This window comes from Beauveria bassiana (assembly GCF_000280675.1).
Source record: "Beauveria bassiana ARSEF 2860 unplaced genomic scaffold BBA_S00001, whole genome shotgun sequence".
Lineage (NCBI taxonomy): Eukaryota > Fungi > Ascomycota > Sordariomycetes > Hypocreales > Cordycipitaceae > Beauveria > Beauveria bassiana.
In genome coordinates, this window is record NW_007930836.1 from 639,568 (window position 1) to 659,585 (window position 20,018).

The 20,018-nt window shown below is 55.7% G+C and overlaps 9 protein-coding genes across 9 annotated transcripts; 4 read left to right on the forward strand and 5 right to left on the reverse strand.

Moving 5' to 3' along the window:
* Nucleotides 1-149: 149 nt before the first annotated feature.
* On the reverse strand, nt 150-1,203 carry BBA_00209 (thiosulfate sulfurtransferase; the record flags this gene model as incomplete). The annotated part of the gene is made up of 2 exons (XM_008595306.1): nt 150-204; nt 257-1,203. The coding sequence occupies 2 exons, from the start codon at nt 1,201-1,203 to the stop codon at nt 150-152; spliced, it is 1,002 nt and encodes a 333-aa protein (XP_008593528.1).
* Nucleotides 1,204-1,969: 766 nt separating this feature from the next.
* On the forward strand, nt 1,970-2,440 carry BBA_00210 (anaphase-promoting complex subunit 11; the record flags this gene model as incomplete). Its single annotated transcript, XM_008595307.1, has 4 exons — nt 1,970-2,111; nt 2,167-2,198; nt 2,263-2,326; nt 2,382-2,440. The coding sequence occupies 4 exons, from the start codon at nt 1,970-1,972 to the stop codon at nt 2,438-2,440; spliced, it is 297 nt and encodes a 98-aa protein (XP_008593529.1).
* Nucleotides 2,441-2,592: 152 nt separating this feature from the next.
* Nucleotides 2,593-3,957, reverse strand: BBA_00211 (integral membrane protein, putative; the record flags this gene model as incomplete). The annotated part of the gene is made up of 5 exons (XM_008595308.1): nt 2,593-2,990; nt 3,047-3,111; nt 3,167-3,555; nt 3,627-3,694; nt 3,759-3,957. The coding sequence occupies 5 exons, from the start codon at nt 3,955-3,957 to the stop codon at nt 2,593-2,595; spliced, it is 1,119 nt and encodes a 372-aa protein (XP_008593530.1).
* Nucleotides 3,958-7,845: 3,888 nt separating this feature from the next.
* BBA_00212 (proline dehydrogenase) lies at nt 7,846-9,264 on the forward strand (the record flags this gene model as incomplete). The annotated part of the gene is made up of 1 exon (XM_008595309.1): nt 7,846-9,264. One exon carries the CDS (start codon nt 7,846-7,848, stop codon nt 9,262-9,264), a length of 1,419 nt encoding a protein of 472 aa, XP_008593531.1.
* A 405-nt stretch (nt 9,265-9,669) lies between these two features.
* On the reverse strand, nt 9,670-10,765 carry BBA_00213 (nitrilotriacetate monooxygenase component B; the record flags this gene model as incomplete). Its single annotated transcript, XM_008595310.1, has 2 exons — nt 9,670-10,624; nt 10,716-10,765. The coding sequence occupies 2 exons, from the start codon at nt 10,763-10,765 to the stop codon at nt 9,670-9,672; spliced, it is 1,005 nt and encodes a 334-aa protein (XP_008593532.1).
* Nucleotides 10,766-11,757: 992 nt separating this feature from the next.
* Nucleotides 11,758-14,014, forward strand: BBA_00214 (fungal specific transcription factor; the record flags this gene model as incomplete). The annotated part of the gene is made up of 3 exons (XM_008595311.1): nt 11,758-12,061; nt 12,134-12,292; nt 12,357-14,014. The coding sequence occupies 3 exons, from the start codon at nt 11,758-11,760 to the stop codon at nt 14,012-14,014; spliced, it is 2,121 nt and encodes a 706-aa protein (XP_008593533.1).
* Nucleotides 14,015-14,301: 287 nt separating this feature from the next.
* BBA_00215 (serine/threonine-protein kinase chk1) lies at nt 14,302-16,956 on the reverse strand (the record flags this gene model as incomplete). The annotated part of the gene is made up of 3 exons (XM_008595312.1): nt 14,302-15,844; nt 15,927-16,003; nt 16,864-16,956. The coding sequence occupies 3 exons, from the start codon at nt 16,954-16,956 to the stop codon at nt 14,302-14,304; spliced, it is 1,713 nt and encodes a 570-aa protein (XP_008593534.1).
* A 227-nt stretch (nt 16,957-17,183) lies between these two features.
* BBA_00216 (ubiquitin-conjugating enzyme) lies at nt 17,184-17,887 on the forward strand (the record flags this gene model as incomplete). Its single annotated transcript, XM_008595313.1, has 3 exons — nt 17,184-17,278; nt 17,341-17,718; nt 17,785-17,887. The coding sequence occupies 3 exons, from the start codon at nt 17,184-17,186 to the stop codon at nt 17,885-17,887; spliced, it is 576 nt and encodes a 191-aa protein (XP_008593535.1).
* Nucleotides 17,888-18,662: 775 nt separating this feature from the next.
* BBA_00217 (60S ribosomal protein L31) lies at nt 18,663-19,299 on the reverse strand (the record flags this gene model as incomplete). The annotated part of the gene is made up of 3 exons (XM_008595314.1): nt 18,663-18,866; nt 19,031-19,105; nt 19,210-19,299. The coding sequence occupies 3 exons, from the start codon at nt 19,297-19,299 to the stop codon at nt 18,663-18,665; spliced, it is 369 nt and encodes a 122-aa protein (XP_008593536.1).
* Nucleotides 19,300-20,018: the final 719 nt, after the last annotated feature.

The window sequence follows — 20,018 nt, forward strand, 5'->3', positions numbered from 1 at the left end:
AGCGATTCGTTGCGACTCGTATCAATTGGTGGAGAGTGTAGTAGATCAATAGATAATCATACAAAAAGAAAAAAAACTTGCGTGCAATAAATGTGTTCCAAAGGGTATCCCAGCTGTTCCTCGTATTATACAGCTCAAGCTATTCGACGCTACTCAGACTTGAGAATAAGATTATCGCTGGGTTGCACACGCTGTGCCCATTCCCTAGAGTGCTGTTAGTCAATGTTTCCATCCAGGTGCATTTCCAATGACTTACGTCCAGCTGCCATCATACACCTTTCGCGACTCTGGGTTCCCGTAATTGGCAACCTCGAGCGCAGTCTCAATAACGCAGGCCGTCACGCCAGTTCCGCAGCTGGAAATGATGGGCTTGCTGGGGTCAACCCCCTTGCTTGACAGAATGCTCTTTAGTTTCTCCGGCGAAGGGTATGCCTTGGTGGTCGGATCGAGCAGATCGCTGAAAGGCAGGCTGATGGATCCAGGCATATGGCCCGAGGATAGTCCTTCGCGCGGCTCGGGAGCCTGGCCAGTGAAGCGTCCATTGGGTCGCGCATCCAGGATCTGGACGCCTTCTGAGCCCTCCTTGTTGTAGTCTTCCGCGACCTCCTTGACATGCTCAAAGCTGGCGACCTTGCTTTCGTCCAGCTCAGGGATCGGGTACGTGCAGCATTCCACGCTGTACAGCTCCCCCGACTCTGTGGGATAGCCCTCTTGCACCCACAGCTTGAAGTTATTGAGTATGTGCACGTTTTCATGGCCGAAAATCTTGAGGGTCCAGCCGACGCGGGGTGCCGAGAAGATGCCGAGCTCCTTGGAGTCGTAGACAACAACGACGTCCTCCTTGCGGATGCCGAGCTCGCTCATGGCGCCGGCGAAGCCCTTGGCGGTGGGCAACATGTGCGGGTACGGGCTGCGCTTGTCAATGACCTTGTCGAGGTCAAAGAAGCGCGCCTTTGGTATGCGCTGCTCGCGGAACACCTGGATGCCGGTGCGCTCATCATTGGGGAGAAACCACGACGCGCAGAGGGGGATGACGCGCGCGTCTGTGTTGATGGACGAGGGCGGGTTCTTTTGGAGCGCCTCGTTGAGCTCCTTGGGGGTGACGAGGTAGGAGGAGAAGCCGCGGCGGCCGGCGGCCATGCCGGGGGCAAGGACCCTGGGCAGGCCGGCTCGCACAGCCCGTCCCACGGCTACAAAGGACATGGCCAGACTGCGAGGCTGCCTACGAGTCCAAATGGCTGGACAAGCGAGAGCAGAGATGGAGAGCTTGGTGAGCAAGCGAACTGGCCCGGATCACGGCGAGGCTGAAGGCTGTTGAGCGGAGCACCAGCCTGCGGAAGAAAAGTCACAGTAACGTCTGCAAAATATCACCGACGTTATGTCACGGATTGCAATGAATACGAGAAGCAATTGGCAGTTTGAAATTGCAACGGGAATAATTTATGACGGGGTCCGGACAGCGGGGGTTGGCGTCACGTATTTCTGCGATGCGGGGAGCTTGGGCCATCCGCTGACAGCACAAGCTTGGCAAGCTTCTGAAAGCGCCCTACCTGTGTCGAGTCCGTTGTCGGTCAGAGCTGTCAGAGGCTGCAAAGGCGCTGAAGAGGTTCAAAAAGCCGTTGCAACAGTGCTAGAACCCACCAAAACAAGGGCGTTTCGAGGTGCTTACAGTGGTTGCTAGCGCCGAATTCCACCAATCTCGCCACCTTTAACCCACTCCTTTTTCTGGAGCCGTCCCATCCAATCATCACCACTTACGAATCAAACATCACCAAGACACGCCCAAACCGCGTCTTCCTCTGTTGGCTTGCCGCAGATGGCCAGAGATCCCACCAGCTGCTGACAACCTCATACACTTCATCTTGCGCATATTTTCCGCGTTATACAGTCATTACCTCATACGGTCTGCACGCAAACTGTGCCATGCGCCGATTGTAGCCTCCTCTCCACAGCAACAACACACGCTGCGATGAAGGTCACCATCAAGGAGTGGAATGCCGTCGCTACTTGGCGGTGGGATATTCCCGAGGACGACGTCTGCGGTATTTGCCAGGTTCATTTCGACGGGACGTGTCCCTCGTGCAGATATCCGGGCGACGACTGCGCACTACGTACAACCAACCTCTTACCTGCGAGGTACCGCCAGCAATGCTAACAAGCGCACAGTATCCGGCAAATGCGGGCACAACTTTCACATGGTGAGTACTCGTCGATATTTTCTGGCTCTTTTTTATTTTCAACAATACTGACTGCATGTCTCAGCACTGCATCATGGAGTGGATCAAGCAAGAAACTTCACGAGGACAGTGTCCCATGTGTCGACAGCGTAAGAGTTACTTTGCCAGCACGACGCAGTCCGTGACTAATCACTGGAAATGTAGCTTTCGAATGGATTGAGCAGGATAATGAACCGCCTCCAAGCCAGACTAATGACTCATGACATTGCATACAACACATTACGCACCAGCATCAACATTTCTCACGTTGCAAGAGCAATTCGCACATAATGTTTGAAAATTCCATTTACAAAAAGAAGCCAACTGTCGAATAGGCTCGCTATGCTCGCTACAAACACCAGAAAATGCAACATGCCTAAATGCGGGTATATCTTCCACTTTCAACCGTCAACAAACGCCCTGGATCATGATGTCGGCATCCATCTGCCGATATTTCTTGATCAATTGCTGTATGCACTTCAATACCCTTGAGCTCCACCTCGGACGAGCTCCTGCCGTCTCTCATCGCTGTTCGAAGACCTAGTATGGCCTCACCGGCGGCTGTGCCGCTGACTGTGGTATGAATGATGCTCATCTTGGCGTGTTTGCCTAGTACCGATGTATCATACATGCCGGCGTAGCCGGAGCTCTTTGTCTTGCAGGAGCGTGAGGATTGCAAGCCGCGGAACAAGGGAGCCAGCTGGGGGGCACAACCACAGATGACGGCAAATTCGTTTTCGAGCGTAGTCCAAAGAGTTTCCAACGCGCTCGAAGCTGCAGGACCTTGTCAGTTGCTGCTGCGATGCCGCGAAGAAGGCGCGTATACTTACTGGAGATGTGGTCCAAGTCGAAATAGAAGAATTGGACAACTCGCATCAAGCTGAATATGCAGACGCTATTGTCTCCATTAGGTTTCCGCGTTGGGAGTAATGATGGCAGGATAGACTTACATTAGACCGATACTCAAAACGCCAGTTATGGCAATTTTCTGCTTGTTGGGCATCTGCGACTTCCACAGCGTCGGCAAGGGAATGACGAGGATGGTGATATCCCCCACCATATTCATCACGGCAAAAACAATGTTGCCCAACAAGTAGTGGTCTTTTGGCATGCAGTGGCCGTTGTGGCTCGACTTATCCCAGTAGAAGGAGATGGGCATGCACACAAAGGTCGAGAAGAGAATGGCAGCCACCGCCCACAGCACGGAGACGACGGCCACGACGACGAGAGTCGTGTTGATGGAGCGCGTGAAGCCGACAACGCGGCGCAGGAAGAGAATGATGGCGACTTTGCAGCACGCGGTCGAGCTGGCCCAGAATTTGGGCACTAGAAACGAGCCCTATCCAAAGACGATAAGTTAGCGTTTTGGGGGGGGCAAGATGTTGAGCCAACAGAGTTGCAAGTTCGTACCAAATTGAGTAAATGTTTTTGTTCTGGGGGAATCTGCCATCCAGGGAGCCCAATGCCATTATATGCCTCTAGAAACGGCGGTCAGAATACAGGCGTCAAAAAAAAAAAAAGACAAGGACTGGGAGTACTCACTCATCAAGACAGATGCAACGGTCCCCCACATGAGCACAACGCTGATGCCCATGAGGACATCCTCTGCCCGCATCTTGCATGATGCGGACCTCGAAGCGTATACGCGAAGAGCGAAAACGGCCGATGCCAGAATGCCAAACGTCAATGAGACAGCCGATAGCGTTGACCGCCATCTCTCCTCGACCGGCGAGTGCGGCATCTCGACCGGCGATGTGTGATTCCAGTGGCTGCGGTACATATCTTTCTAATAAAAGATGATTCGAGACTTTTTTGTATCTTTGATTAATCCGTCGTCGAGACTGCGAGCCGGTTGCCACCAAAGTAAAGAGTATCGATCGGTTCTCAAGGGCGGGCCAGGCCCTCTTCGTCCATGTAGGTAGTTTTGTACCGAGTTGCACGTTTGGGGCAAATTTGTATCGTCGTCTGCTCGTTTCCTTTTTTTTTTTCAAGACCCTTTTTCAATACAAAGATTAGATTTGCTTCCCAAAGTTCCCAGCGCCAATTGAAGTAGAGAAAGAGTGTTATGCAGACGAGAAGAGAGAGAGCGAAAAGGTAACGGTTTCAACTGGGCACGCTACCACCTTTTTGCTGATCTCGAGTCCCCTTCGGGTAGTGGGGGGGAATGGGCGCGGCCGTCTCCTTCGCAAGTTGAATACTTTTTTTTTTTTGCGCCCTACCAGCTCTTCACCTGAGACCTTGACAAGGGGCGTCATCATACCATTGGTTCGCTGATCTGGCTTTTGCGAGCCCGCGAGGACCGAGGAAGGCGTTGAGCAGGGGCCAGAATTTTTTTAAGCTAACTTGCGGCAAAAGCCACTCTACGACTTTGCGGAGATGGGATGACATGTTGTGGCCCCGTGAGAAACTGTCAAACTGGCATAATAAGCATACACACAAAGTTGGACCCCCCTCCTCTCCTCCCGCCGCGTCGGGTTTAGTTATACTCTCGAGGCTGAACCGTTGATGGGCCCATTCCCCATTGTCTTGCCGCTAGAAGAAAAGGAGGAACAAAGAAGTACATGAATCGGCAAAGCCGCTCTTCCCGTGACGGGGTCCATCTGCTGTACGGATATTACTGGCACGACTTGGTACTAAGATGTCGGCCTCCCCCCGAGGCTTTGCCCCCGTCTCAGACACTCATAATCGGGCTTCAAAATCGGATCTAGTTTCCCATCTTCGTTCAATCTTGCAAGGGGGCTGTTTTTCTCTATCGTTAGGCCTTTGGCGATCTGCGGCCCAGTGAGAAAGGCCTGATCTATCAGCCTTTCAGCTGAGACGGGGCATGGATTTGGCGTCTCAATTAGCGGATTTCGGTATCAAACTTTCGAGTCTATTTGCCCCCATTGTACGGAGTGTGGGAGTATATCCGTAGATACTAGAAGGACCTAGACGTGCTAGGCAAGTGAGGCTTGTGCTAATTGACCCAATTTGGCTTCCGACATACGGACGGAATAGTAAAAGCTTGGGCCAAAAGATTAGCCACTAGTCCATCAGCTGTGAGCTTCTAGTTCAGTTTTTAAGAGATAACAGACAACTATTTGCCCTGGATGTCTCGGTTGACACAGTTGGCAAATCGGCTCACCCAACCCACCCCTGAGTCAAAAAGCTTGACTCGAAAAAAAGATCCAGAATTGGCCTCGTCTCCTCGTCTGGCAAGGGGGTTGAGAGACAGGCTCTAAATGATCAAAGGGCACTTGGAAAGTTACGCGGCCGGAAACTTGCGCTCCGTCATTGCAACGTTCGCGCGGCGCACTGCTCAGTCGTCGGAGAACTACCAGAAGCAGAAGCAGAAGCAGGGTTCTGGGACGTTGTGCATTGCATCTGCCGGTGCCTGCATAAAGCCACATGGCAAGCGCTCCATGGACTGTGATACGAGTCTGTCGGACGGGATGCCGCAGAGGGTGCTCCTTGGACAGCTGAGGCCCCCAACGTTTCTTCCATGCGGTAAGAAGATTTTCAAACAAAGCCTCATTGCCGAATATGTAAATCTTTTCCGTGTACCTGGCTGTTTCTCGCGACGCACACACCCTGCAACGTTTGTGTGTGGCGCTGGCGCCCGCTACCAGTTTTGCGGTGCACTTGTCTCGCCCGCATTTTAGCAAATGGCAAATGTCCACAGAAATCACCATTGGAGCCTTTGCTCCTGACCGTAGCCCGGAGGGTCACACGCAAATATAAAGAGCCGTGCCATCTGGCCGGGGTCAACCGCCACAGGCTGAGGATTACAAATCCGCTCGAGAACTCTGTGGCAGCGACATTAAAAGCCGTGATTGCGATGCGCGCTGTAACTAGAGGCGTCGAACTATTCGAAACCCCGAAAAAAAAAACCCCCGTCCCTTTGTTCAAGAGAAGGATCAGATGTGAGCTTGAAGACGGCTCGTGGCTGTGTGCTTGGTAACGGGCCAAATTGCACTTGTCGATGGTGAAATCTATGAATATATTGGCACCGCAAGGCAACTTCCTCGTTGCATTCCATGGCTCGATCTTGACAAAAGACCGAGGTCGCTTGACGTTGGCTCCTTCCACACGCTCCATGCTACCCTATTGCCCTTGCCAACAACAAGAACCTAGTCGCCCGCGGCGTCAACAGGCTGGAGGTGTCAGGATGTGTCAATGATTTAGCTAGCCGTCATAAATACGCCAGCGGTCATAGTACGTCCTCGTGCTCAGTTTCTCCGATTGTTATGTAAGTTCCCCGGGCTGTAAGGGCCGTTGTCGCGATGCTCCGCATCATTGTGGCGTAAATCCTGTCACCAGACATGAATTATCCGGAGCAAAGGCCCGGAAGTCAGTCCGTCAGTCCAAGGCAGCGCCGGACCATACAAGTATGCCCCAGAAATCTGGCGCGGCCCGCTGCAGCGAATAGAGAGGCGAACGAATCAATGATGCTCCCCGCGAGACAGTGTTGGGCAACTGACGTATTTGTGTCGTGCTTGAAGTTTTCGGAACCAACGCGGACGCGCAACAACGCACACCCTCCCTTAAGATGTCGGCGACTTGGCCACGATGGTCGGAAGCCCCAGCCGTCGCCATCTGCGGAGTGCATGGCGGCCGGATAGCGCGGATGAGTGGGTATGAGGTTACGCTGCATTGGCTGCTTGGCTGCTTGGCTGCCTCGATGCATCCATTCGACCAATCCTGCAGTTCTATGTCATGACTGAAGCCAAGCATGCGCTAGTCTTGCCTTGCCGAAGCTGGCCGACCGGCCGGGGGATTGGGTAAGACTGGCACTGGCTGGACCCTGACGAAAAGCTTGGCCTTGGGTACCGACTGGGAAACAGGTTTGCTAGCCAGTGATTAGCATTGCCACACCCATATCTACTACGAGTTGTCTTTCAAAAACCGGCGATAACGTCTCAGCATTGGCAGCTGACGCACGCGCGCGTGCGAGCAAGTGCAAGGTCCCGTTATCATCTCGGGGGGTGTAATCTGACAATTCGACACCTTATCAGGCTGGAGATAAAGCGTTTGCCCCGGATTTCAAGATAGAAGACCGATAGGAACAGCCAGGAACCGAGACTGATGATAAAGTCGACTGATAGAGGTTCGCGCGCCCGTGCACAACAGACGGTGCGGGGGAACGCCATTGGTCGCCCGTCACTGGCGACAGATAGCTGGCTGACCCGCGCGAGCATCAACTTGTCTTTTTCTTGTCTTGAAACCTATTACCCTATCACTCCACTCTTTTTCCTTGTCTGACTTGCAAGCACACTGCAAGATAAATGCTGTTGGAATACCAGATTAGGTAGACGACGCTGCGGGTAGCCAACCACCAAGGGGGGGGAGGGGGGGCGTGTGGGAACAAGCCTGCGTGCCAATCCAGGCGATATCGGGCCCGGACAGCGCTTCCGACACCCATCTCACGAACATGGAACCAGTCCCGATACCAGGCGCAGACCAAACAGAGTTTCCAGATGGGCTATTTGAAAGCGCCTCCCCCTCCTTCTCATGTGGCCAGTTTGTTGTTATTTCCCATCGGTACACTATTGTTTTTATTGTGTTGAATACTTAACTACAAGCAACAATAGTCAGTGCCCAGCAATTAGATTGAGAAGCTGGGCCATCTCGTCTTATACCAATCGCCACCATGTCGGCACTCGCCCCCGTCACCACCACCCTACGCAAGCAGGCCACCAAGCCTCTCTACAGATATTCCGGTGTAAGATGGCACGATAGTGTGCGGTACCTTACAGGCACTACTGCAGCTGGGCCGACAGTCCCCTCTGGCCCTTCAATCCCAGCTCCCACACGCACAGCACTCTCCCGCCTACCATGGCTTACACTGCTCCGTTCCGCCGCCCTCACCACCATGATGTGCTCGCCCACTCTCCTCAAGCCCTCTATCGCCGCCATGGGTCTCATCACGCATCCCAAGATTCCTCTCTTCAACCCCGAGACCAACCCGCTCCTTAACACGCTGGTCCGCCACGTCGTCTACGACCAGTTCTGCGCCGGCACCAATGAGGCCGAGGTCGCCAAATCCATTCAAAGCTTCAAGACGCTCGGCTATCAGGGCGTCATCCTGACCTTTGCCAAGGAGATTGTGCTGTCCGAGGAGGAGCGCGCCGCCGCCGCCGCCAACCCGGGCCAGTACACTCAGGCGCATCGCGACCTGGTCGCCTCGTGGCGTGACGCCTCGCTCGCCTCGCTCCGCATGCTGCAGCCCGGCGACGTGCTCGCCATGAAGATGACAGGCGCGGGGCCCATCGCTATGGATGCGCTGCAGGCCCGCGCACCCATGCCCCAGGTCGTTGACGACGCGCTGACGGCGCTCTGCGTCGAGGCCAAGCAGCGCGGCGCGCGCCTCTGGTTCGACGCCGAGCAGCAGTCGGTGCAGCACGGCATCGACGACTGGGCACTGGAGCTGATGCGCCGCTGGAACAGCGACGGGCAGGCCCTCGTCTACAACACCATCCAGGCGTACCTCAAGGGTGCGCGCGCCGTCGCGGACCGCCATATCGCGGCGGCGGCGGCCGAGGGCTGGAAGCTCGGCGTCAAGCTCGTCCGCGGCGCCTACATTGAGCACGAGGAGCGCTCCCTCATCCACGACACAAAGGCGGACACGGACGCCTCGTATAATGACATTGCCGACAAGCTCATCAGCCAACGCCTGCCCGCGTCGGCGGGCGACGCCGCTGCTTTTCCCAAGGCCAGCCTCATGCTGGCCACGCACAACGCCGAGAGCGCCGCGCTGGCCACCGCCACGCACCGCGCCCGCATCAGCAACGGCTTGCCCACCTGCAAGCTCGAGTGCGCCCAGGTCGCTGGCATGGCCGACGAGCTCGGCTGCGAGCTCATCATGAACTATGAGAACACGCTCGCCGACCAGGCCGCCGCCAACATCATGGCGCCCAAGCCCTACAAGTGCCTCACCTGGGGTTCTGTTGGCGAGTGCATGGGCTACCTCCACCGCCGCGCCATTGAGAACCGCGGCGCAGTCGAGCGTACCAAGCACATGGCTGCCGCTCTCCGAAAGGAGTTGTGGCACAGACTTTCCTTCAACTAAGCGACCTTTGCACTTGATTTCTCTCACGGCCCTCTTAACAAAGGGAAGAAACTGCATATACTAATTATGATTTCTGAGCGAGCATTGGGCTGGTTTCACTGCTTTTACTAGTTTTGACTAGTTCTTACTACATCATCTTAATTCCATAGAAAGATAGATGGAATGACATGAACAACACATCTACACACACTTGTTTCTCTTGTAATATCCAAAAGCTTCTAGCAGCCGTCCGACTTGTGCTGAGACTGCTTCCAACTAGCTGGTCACAAGATAATTACAAAATGTACATTTGCTGTCATCATAATGATGTCTATGTTTCTAGTATGCAAGGTCTATCTATCTATGCAAGTCTATGTTGTACAATAATACACGTGAGGGGAAATGTCCATCATTCCCTTTCAGGCTTCAGGTTTCACTCGCATCTGACTCGAGGCTAGACAACAACGCAGAGCTTGTCTTTTCGTCAGCCCACCGCTTCCTGGGCAGCTCAAACGTCGAGGTGATGCGTCCGTATGACATGCCGCCCAGCTGGGCGACCGGTCGCAGCTTGTCGAGCGCAATGTGGCTGACCTCGTCGTTGGTGGCGTCCTCGCGCACCCAGAAGCGCGTGGCCTGGATGAGCACCACGCCCGCGGCGCTCATGCCCGGCTTGCCGCGGCCGAGCTCCTTGGCGTCGACGACCTTGCCCTCGATGGAGAAGACCGACTCGTGGACGCGGCCGGGGCGCACCGTCGTCGCGGGAGCCTCGTGCAAACCGGAAATGGCCCACTCCGAGACACCATGCGGGGGGTCCAGCGACGTGGCGTTGACCGCCTCCATCATGCTCTCGGACACGGTGTTGATGACACACTCGCCCGTGTCCTGGAGGTTGCGGTACGTGTCCTTTTCGCGGCCGGGCCGCGAGGAGAAGCCCACGACAAAGGTGGGCGGATCGTGATCGACGACTTGAAAGTAGCTAAACGGCGCCAGGTTCTTGGTGCGACCGTCGGCCGAGACGGTGCTGATGAAGCCAATGGGTCGCGGGGCGATGCCGGACACGAGAAGCTTGTAGTTGCTGATCATGGGCCGATTGGGGGCGTAGGGATCAACCTCGCGGTGCTTCCATGATGCGTCGTAGTCTCGCGCGCCGTCGCCGTATTGCCAGTTGGGATTAGGCTGCTTTGTCACTTCTATGGGCGTGCCTGAGTGGTCAAAGTCTGGCCGGCGGGCCTGCTTCTCTGCAAAATCTGCAGCGCGGTCCACGATCTTGTAGGTGGCCTCGGCCTGCTGCTTTACCTGGTCGGCGGCCAAAGCGGCCGCGGAGCTACTCCTTCTTATGGCCGAAAACGCGGCAGTTCGACATACTGTTAGTGTCAGGGGTCTACATTGTGGGAAAATATTCTCGTGTAAGTCTGGAGCTCCCGGATCATGCGTGTGGCAATTGTATGATGTCAACAAGTGGTGCAACGAACCTGGATAGGGAAGCCAAACAGCGTGCCGACGACGTTGGACCCAATGGCATTGTTTTATCGCGACCCCTGTCTTGGCTATAAAAGAAAAAAAAGTGACCCCCTTGATCCTTCTAGTGATTGTGATTTGTGCCAACGCTGTCCCTTTTGTAGCCGATCGCATTACTCATAAGAGTGTCATGTTTTGGTGTGCGAGTTGTAGGACGTCGGACAGGCCAGCCGAGACGGTGTCCGACGCCGGACTTCCCCACAATAAAATAATGGGTGGCACGGGGAAGCACGAATTGAATTGCCCGTCCAATAACTAACTAGTTCTACGCCAAGTATGCTTACTTATCATCATTGATGGGTTACAACGGGCGTCTCACTTTCCAGAACAACCACTCTATCCTTGCCTGTCGTGCCCAGTATCCAATGGAAGTGCCATAACATGACATTCTGTCTCACAAAGATGCGACAACGATCGAATTGACCATTCATGCATAAGAACAAGCCCAGTCAGATCTTAGTCAACCAACCAAAAGCTTGTCTGAGAACGGCCCAAGTGGGGATTTCCCCAAGACCTTGCTTTTGCTTGCTTGGTACTGGCTCACTGTCGCTCCTACGTAATAACACCTTGTTTTTTTTTTTCCATGCGCAAATGGTGTGCAATCACCCCGGAAGACGCTGTCCGAAAGTATCGACTTTCTTAGGCTTCTGGTTCACAACACCGCCGACAATATGGATGGTCGTCCGTCACCTTCCAGGGTGACCAAGAGGACAGTGCCAAAGGTTTCAAAAGCGTGGGTGACACTTCCGACGGCAATTTTTCTGCCGCCGCCTCTCCTTCCCCCCTCCGCCTCGCGGGGTTCCGAACTTGAGCTCGGCTGACCAGGATTTTTTTTTTTAGATGTGAACGATGCAGGGCTATGAAAGTAAAGTGCAGCGGGGAACAGCCCTGTTCCCGCTGCGCGAGACAAAATGAGAGGTGCTACTTTGTGGCCGAGTCCAAACGGATATCTATTTCCGAGAGGTAAGGAATAGACCCAAAACCAACACGCACAAGATGCAGACGGCGGCAATAGACGGCCTCATCACAGACTCCGCCGCCGGGGGGTATAACCTAGGAATATTAGATCCTCGAGTACTGACACTAGTGGTGCCATCAAGATATCTCCGTGAGCTGGAAGGCCGCAAGACGCAGGACGAGCACATGCTGGATCCCGTCGCCGCACCGCGCCGGTTGGATGTCGATGCCCTCCTCACACAGCCGAGCCCGAGCGCCGCGTCGTCCCGGGCCGCCTTTGGCTTGCATCCGCGCGATGTAGCCCACCAGAATGATCACCGCAATCAAGGCCAAGACAGCAATGGTTGGTGTCCGAGGTCCCCGTTCGCGGGATCGTCTTCAGTCATCCATCCTCTAACAGCAAATGCTACACCAGGACCAACACCCTCCCTAGCTCCCGATACCGGGCGTCTGTCATATCATAGCAGCCATGGCGGCAGCAGTGTAGATGACAACAACAGCATCGAGCCTTCGTTTATGCAGAATCCCCTCGCAGATAACGACTACACATTCACCAAAATGAAGGGCAGATTCTGTAAGTGCTTCCCCGCATTTCCCCGCGTCTGTTACTGTTACACAAACTAACTCTTTGCTTGCAGGGTACATGGGGCCTTCCTCTTCGTGGTCCTTTTGCCGTCGCGTCTTGACGCTGCTCGGCCAGCACCTCCCCGACCAAGGCTACGTCGCAGACCCCGGCCACTTTGACGGTGGACACAAGCTCGTATGGAACCCCGTGCCGTGGGAGGAGACGCCCGACGTGTCCAACCTGCCGCCGCTCGACTACGCGCTGCTCCTCTTCAACGTGGCCAAGTTTTACCTGGGCTCCATATTCTACCTCATCGACGAGCAGGACTGGCTGCGCAACCTGTACGAGCTGTACGAGGACCAGTCGGCCAAGGCGGCGTCGTCGCGGCACTGGTACGCGCAGTACCTCCTCATCCTCGCATACGGCAAGGTCTTCATCACCAACCAGAGCAGCGCCGAGGGCCCTACGGGCCACCAGTACGCGGCACGCGCCATGGCCCTCATGCCCGATCTGTCGGGGCTCGCGACCGATTCCATCACGGCCGTACAAGCGCTCGTGCTCGGCGCCGTATACTTGCAGTCGATTGACATGCGCGTGGGAGCGCTGCAGCACATCTGCCACGCCATGCGCATCTGCATCATCGAGGGCTGGCATCGCCACATGCCCGTGGAAGTAGTGGGTGCGCAGCACTCGCAGCGCTGCAACCTCATTTTCTGGGTCGTGTATAAGCTGGAGCGCGAGTTTGGCTCGCTGATGGGCGCTCCGTCGTCGATCCGTGACGAGGATATCACGGCCCGCGCGCCGTCGGACCTCAACGACTGCTTCGACGCCCGCAACATGTCGCTGCACGTGCGTCTCGCGCGCCTCGTCTCGCAGATCCTCAACGCCATCTACGGCGTCGGACAGCGCTTCGACGGCTCGCTCGTCACCAACACGCAGTCGGTGCTGCGCGACCTGGCGCAAATCTCGCGCGACGTCCACGCCCTGCTCGAGTCGCACTTTCAGGGCTCCATCAGCAAGGCGTCGCGCATGGCCGTGCGCCTGCTGCTCTCCTACCACCACTGCGTCGTCCTCACCACCCGCCCCGTCGTCATGTGCGCGCTGCACATGCACATCAAGCGCACCAACTCGGTCGTCACCGGGCCCGTCATGCTCTCCACCCCCGTCGCCTCGCTGCTGCAGTCGTGCGTCAACTCGGCCCAGACGGTGCTGCGCATCCTGCGCGTCATTGGCGACGAGGATCTGCTCGAGGCCTTTTTGCCCTTTCAGCTCGAGGACGCCTACTCGTCGGCGTTTGTGCTGTATCTCGTCCGCACCATCTGTCCCTTTCTCGTCCCCGACGACCTCTGGGAGGAAAACATGCGGAGCGTCCTCGACAAGATGATCTCAAAGGGCAGCATCGTCGCGCCCATTCGCAAGATGGAGCTCGCCCAGCTCGAGCGCTTCATGAACGCCTTTACGCCCCCGGCACCGGCTGGTAGCAGCCATGCTGGCCCCGGCGGCGGCGGCGGCGGCGGCGGCGGCGGTGGCTCGGACCAGAACATGTCGGAGCACGGCCACGCGCACGACGATAATCTCAGCACGCCGCTGACGCCGAGCGTTGTGGCTGATGAGCCTGGCTGGGACCTGTTTCAGACGGACACCATGATTGGCATCTCGCCCGGCGAGATGCTTGATCTGGCGGCACAGCTGGAGCTTAATAACCCACTGCTTTCGGCACTCCATGAATGAAAAGAGAAAAAAAAAGAAAGAAAGAAATGTAAAGGGGCACCAGGGCATGACGACAGAAAGCGATGATGATTTTCTTTTTTGATATCCTATGCAATCATGATGATGCATGCATTTTGTGCTTTGTTCTATATTAATCCAAGGATGCTTGTTTTTTGCCTCCGCTATGCTACAACTTCTTGGTCTATCCAGCATGATGATATTGTGTCTAATACAATCTTGTCGCTCCCACCATCCACTCCGCTTCTCTCCTTTGTACTGCCCGCCATCATGGCCCGCCGAACCGCCGTCTAAGCATCCGGCACGTACACGCCGTCCTTGCAGAGCACGACAATCTTTTTGAAGAAGCGGCGCCATTCGAGCGGATCGCCCTTGACCTTTGAGAAGCGGACATCGAGAACCTCGCTGCCGTCGGGGAGGGCCTGCCGGTGGACCTGAATGTCGCCGTGCAGGCTCTGGTTGCGGCCGTCGACGGCGCGGACCTTGATGGCGGCAACGGCGTAGCCGTGGAGATTGGGGACGACGGGCGCGAGGGGCACGTTGAGCTGGTGCAGGGCGTCGCTGAGCATCTGGACGAGGTGGGCGGGCGGCACGTGGGAGAAGAACCTCGTGAGGGACTCGGCGGGGCAAATGTCGCGGAAGCGGCGAGCCTGCTGCGTCAGCGTCATGGACGGGCCAGGCGCCTGCGAGAATTGGGACATGGAGGGCTCGTCGGCGAGCGACTCGAGCATCATGCGGTGGCGGTCGTCGGCGACGCCCGCGCGGGGCGGGAGCGATGCCGAGGGCGCGGCCATGGACCGCAGAGCCGGGCGCTCAAAGTCCCAATCGGTGTCGACAATGGGCACGTCGGGCTGTGTAGCGGCAAAACGGCCGGCGTTCATACCCGTGTCCATGTCAATGTCCTCGGGCATGGATGACGGGCCCTGGGAGGGGCGCGGCTGCTTGGTAAAGTCGATGCGGAGGCTCTCGAGCATCTGTGTGGCGAGGTTGATAGGGTCGGCGACGCGGCCGTCGGCCGTAAGCAGCGGGTTGTGCCGCGTATACCAGGGATGCTGGCGAATCTGCGCGAAGCTGAAGCGCTTGTCTTTGTCGACGCACATCATGCCCCGGAGCAGGGACAGCGCTTCCGGCGGCACGCGCTCCCACAACGCGTCCGTGCTGTGGCCGCCCGACTTTACGTATTCAGTAAACTCCCAGCTGTTAGACGAGGGCTCGTCCCAGGGCGTGTTGCCCACGAGCAGCACAAAGAGCACGACGCCGCAGGACCAGACGTCGACGAGGTCGGGCGAGTACTTGGCGCCGGTGCCGCCAAGCCCCGACTTTTTATCGACGCGGCCGCAGGCGAGAATCTCGGGGGCAATGTAGGGCGGGCTGCCGCAGAGGGTGGCGCTCAGCTTGCGCTGGCCCTTGTACTCAAACATGGTGGCCATGCCAAAGTCGGCGAGCTTGAGATTGCCGTCCTGCGAGAGGAGGACGTTTTCGGGCTTGAGGTCGCGGTGGGCGACGCCTTTGGAGTGCATGAAGCTGACGCCGCTGACGAGCTGGCAAAAGTAGACTTGGGCAATGTCCTGGCGGACGCCCACGTCGGCCTCGATCTTGTCAAAAAGGTCGCCGCCCTCGGCGTACTCCATGGCGATCCAGCGCCAGACGGGGTCCTCACCGGACGCGAACCACTCGATGATGTTGGGGTGCTGGCCAATGTGCGAGTGCAGCGAGACCTCCATGGCGAGCTGCTTGGCCGAGACACGGCCATGCTTGACGGCGTAGCCCTTGTGGATGAGCTTGACGGCGAAGACGGGAGTTTGGGTGTCGAGGGGGATGGCTTTTTTAATGCTAATGTCGTAGAAGAGAATATGTTAGTCAAGGCGACGGTGCATCGTTGGGCAAGGATGGGGAGAAGGAGGAAGAAGCGTACGAGGCATATGCGCCGCGGCCTACCGTCTTGGAAATGATGCGAAAGGGTAGGTCGCTAGGCAGAGGGTCGAGTTGCGACTGCGAATGGTCTGTTAGCGTGTTACATGGCGAATATTAATGATTGATTATTTCTATGCAAAAAGAAAAAAAACATATGTTGTGTGTCGTTGGTGACAGGGCTTGTATCACAGAGGAGGGGCAGAGTGAAGCAGCTCGAGTCCACGTACCATGACGTCGACCAACGATGTCGAGTGTGGAGTGTGGGTCGTTTGCTTGGATCTTCGAATGAAACCAGGCAGAGAAAAAAGATTAAATAGTTGCTGTGGGCAGATCAATTTGCGTGATAAAAACGGCTTTGAGTGGTATCGTGTGGTGTACCCGTTATGGTGTCTTGTCGTGTTGGTGTTGTTCGATATGCGGTCTTCCTGTCCTGGACTGGTCGCGTGGTGGCGCGTCCGACCGCGTAAAGCCGTTTTCAGAAGTGCACTGGCGCCTGGGAAAACAAAACAATCGAGGGGGAACAAAGCCGTTGGCTGGCGGGCAGCGACGCCTGTACAGACTCCACCCGCTGTGACCCTGGATGCCTGGGCGGCCTGGACGGCCTTGGTTGGTGCTTACAGCGTCCAACCCCTGGAACTTGTAGCGCCTTGCTCACCCCTCCAACCAGCCGTTGCTGGGCAAAGAGTCGACTTGCATCCACTGAGGCTTCGGCAACGCAGTGCAACCAGCTCATCATCGCGCCACCAGCCAACCAAACCCTCTGGGCGCTCCACCGCTTCGCTTTCCATCTCGCCTCTACTTCCGTTTCCAGCACTCAACTTCTCTTCCCTATTAAATCTCAAAACTTGCCTTTATTTTGTTTCGTCTTGCCTCCTGGCTCAGATCTCTTTCTTCTTTCTCGAGTCAAGAAAAAAAAAGGGAAAAACAAAAGACTTTACACCCCATCCGTCTGCTTCTTCCTCTTCTGCTGCAGTTCCCAGATTTGCCCGCCTCGCCGTGTACATAAAACCGCCCTTGGCCGCCACAGACATTGCATCTTGACATTTCTCTCCCAAAATCTTTTTCGTCTGCAGTCCTGCTTGCGCCCGGCATCTACTTAACTTGCCTTATATTTGAAGCTGTACATTGGACCACTTCCGTCAACCCTTGGCTTCCTCATCGTCTCCATTGCAACCCGCCTCTAGCCCTTCGCCAGCAACCGACCACTGTACACACAACACGCAGAAATACGCCTCTCCCCGATACAATGGACTTTACAATGGAAAATGACCAAAACTCTGCTCCTGACAGCGTTCAGGCTGCTAAGCTCACTGCCTCGCGCAAGGGGCCTGATTCACAGAGCGTCACCAAGCGGTAAGTACACGCGCAGCTCCCTTGCTTCGGCAGCTCAAGCAGTCGAGCACCAGCAAACACAGAAGACGTACTTGGGGCCAGTCGGCTAACCAGCATCAACTCGACAGCTTGCAGACGGAACTGATGCAGCTCATGACCTCACCGGCCCCCGGTATCTCCGCCTTCCCCTCAGCCGACGGCAACCTGCTTTCCTGGACCGCCACCATCGAGGGTCCCGACGCGACGCCATACGCCGGCTTGACCATGAAGCTCAGCTTCGACTTCCCCTCCAACTACCCCTACGCGCCGCCTACGGTCCTTTTCGTGACGCCCATCTACCACCCCAACGTAGACTTTTCCGGCCGCATCTGCCTCGACATTCTCAAGGACAAGTGGACCGCCGCCTACAACATCCAGACGGTCCTTCTCAGCCTGCAAAGTCTCTTGGGCGAGCCCAACAAGTAAGTCTCCAGCACACTGCCCTCGATATCCGTATCTGAGTGGACTCAGCTAATACACAAATCCAGCTCCTCTCCGCTCAACGGCGAGGCGGCCGAGCTCTGGGACAACGACGCCGACGAGTTCAAGCGCAAGGTTCTAGCTAGACATCGTGACGTGGAGGATGAGTAGAGGGGTTTGTTGGTGGTGGGTGTTTGTATCACGATCGCCGCATATGTTTATATGGGAAAAATTCGGGAGTCTTTGGGTCCTTTGTTATTTGAGATTCCGCGTCTGGTTATTGGATAGCATCATCATTACTGCGGCTGCGAGTGGAAAGCCTCTCTACACATGAACTAGGCGCTCTATATACCCCTCGCAGCCTAGCAGAGCAAACACCCCGACCATGCTTTATCAGCTATTAGATACGACAGGTTGACCTGGCCTACCAGCAAGACAATATGACGAATTGAGACGTACTTTTTGGTTGCATCAGTATGAGCATTGTACCCCTCAGACCTCACAACTGAAGCTTGATGTACTCTTCCACCGTCATCGGCGACATTGGACTGAGTGAGCACTGCATGGACTCGCGACTCATGGGCAGGCGCCAAAGACAGATTGTACAATGAATGGTATTCCTTATAAACGTAAATCTCATTCGCAGCAGCTTCCACGTCGAGCCAAAACACCACACAAAGGGAAACAACCATCCAGCTCGCCGTCGATTTGATTTGACAATTCATCTGTATTTTTTTTGTTAAATCAGCGTGAAAAGCTACAAAAGCCGGTTGCAACTCCAGAATGCCATGCCCAACCGAAAAAAAGAATCCATTTTCCGATTACCGAAAAAAATGAGTCTTGTTCTTTTTTTATTCCTCTTTCCCTTTCAATAGCGTTGAAGTGTGTATTTTTTTTTTGTTTCAACCCCCAAATTTCCAACATCGAACCCTCTCCAGAGCAACATTTACTCCTCAACCACGACGGTGTGGAGACCCTTGGGGTTCTTGACGTTGACGGCCTGGACGTAGCTGTACAGCTTCTCCTTGGCGCCCTCCTCGTCGTTGCGTCGTCGGGAAATGCGGACGCGCAGTCTGTAGGCGACGCCCTTGACACCGTTCTCCCAGACCTTCTTGTTCAGGGCGGGGTCCACGCGGACATCGGTGGTACCCTGTGTGCGTGTGAAGAATCATCGGTCAGCAATCATGTTCTCCCTATGGTAAGTTGTCTTCCACCGCCAAGTTGTGTCTCGTGCGTCTCGTCATGTCTTCGATGTAGAACAGCGTTCGCAACTTGGTCGGCGGTGCGGGCGGGGCGGGATGATTTGTCTCGTACCATGGCCTTGACGGCAAAGTCCTTGATCTCCTTAATAGCGCGGGGAGCACGCTTCTTGAAGGTGACACCATGTAGCTACATCAACCGTTAGCCTTTTCGTTCCTCTGCGTACCCGGGCCGCATGTCTCGTTTGTCGCGGCTCGTTTGGGGGTTTTGTTGCGCATTCGTAGACGACGTACTCTCTTGTGCATGTGGATGGTGTACTCGCGGGCAACAACGTCCGCAATGGCGGAGCGCTGGGCCTTTCCGGTGGGCTTCTTGGACGACATTTCTGTAGGTTTCGAGTGTCAGCGTGCTTGAACCGCGGGCCAGTCCAATTTCGAGAATGGCGATTGTCGAGTGATGTCAAGTTCGAAAAGTAAATGGTGCAGTATCCGGTAAAGGAAGACTTCGGGGTTTGGGGTAGGTTTGGCGTTCGTACCTATATCTCGTCTGTACAAGGTCTGGTCGGTTGAAGGAGGTTCGAGGGTTGGTCGGATTCGCAAATTCCGCAAAATCTTTGTGCGTAGGGCAATGCTTGGGAAAACTGGTGGGTGGAGAGTAGCGAGCCAATCAGGGCTGGGGAAGCTGCTGCTCGTAGGAGCTAGTCACGTGGATATATACGTACCTTTTTTTGGTCCTTTGGACCCATAACTTTAGCGCAGTATCGTCGGATGGGTCCGAGCCAGACGACCAGAAAGCTGCGCTGGACCTGTGAGTGGCTTGTTGCCAGTCGCCCTTGTTATTTGCGGCCCCGTGTGCATTCCAAAAGTCCTCTCCTTGGTGACAGCCCAATTTAAAGCAACTCCCGGCGGGAAGCTGTGCAAACACAGTCCTGCCTCGTATTGGTTGTCTTGGGTGTCTTTCTACTTTCTCTCCTTCTTTTTCTGCAGCACCCTCGACATTAGTTCCGTGCGCCTCCTCACCAGCCTCGCCGTCGAAACAGCAGCCCCAGCTGCAGATTCAAGGGGACGCGAACGAGCTTTGTGAAACGCTTCCCTCACCCGCG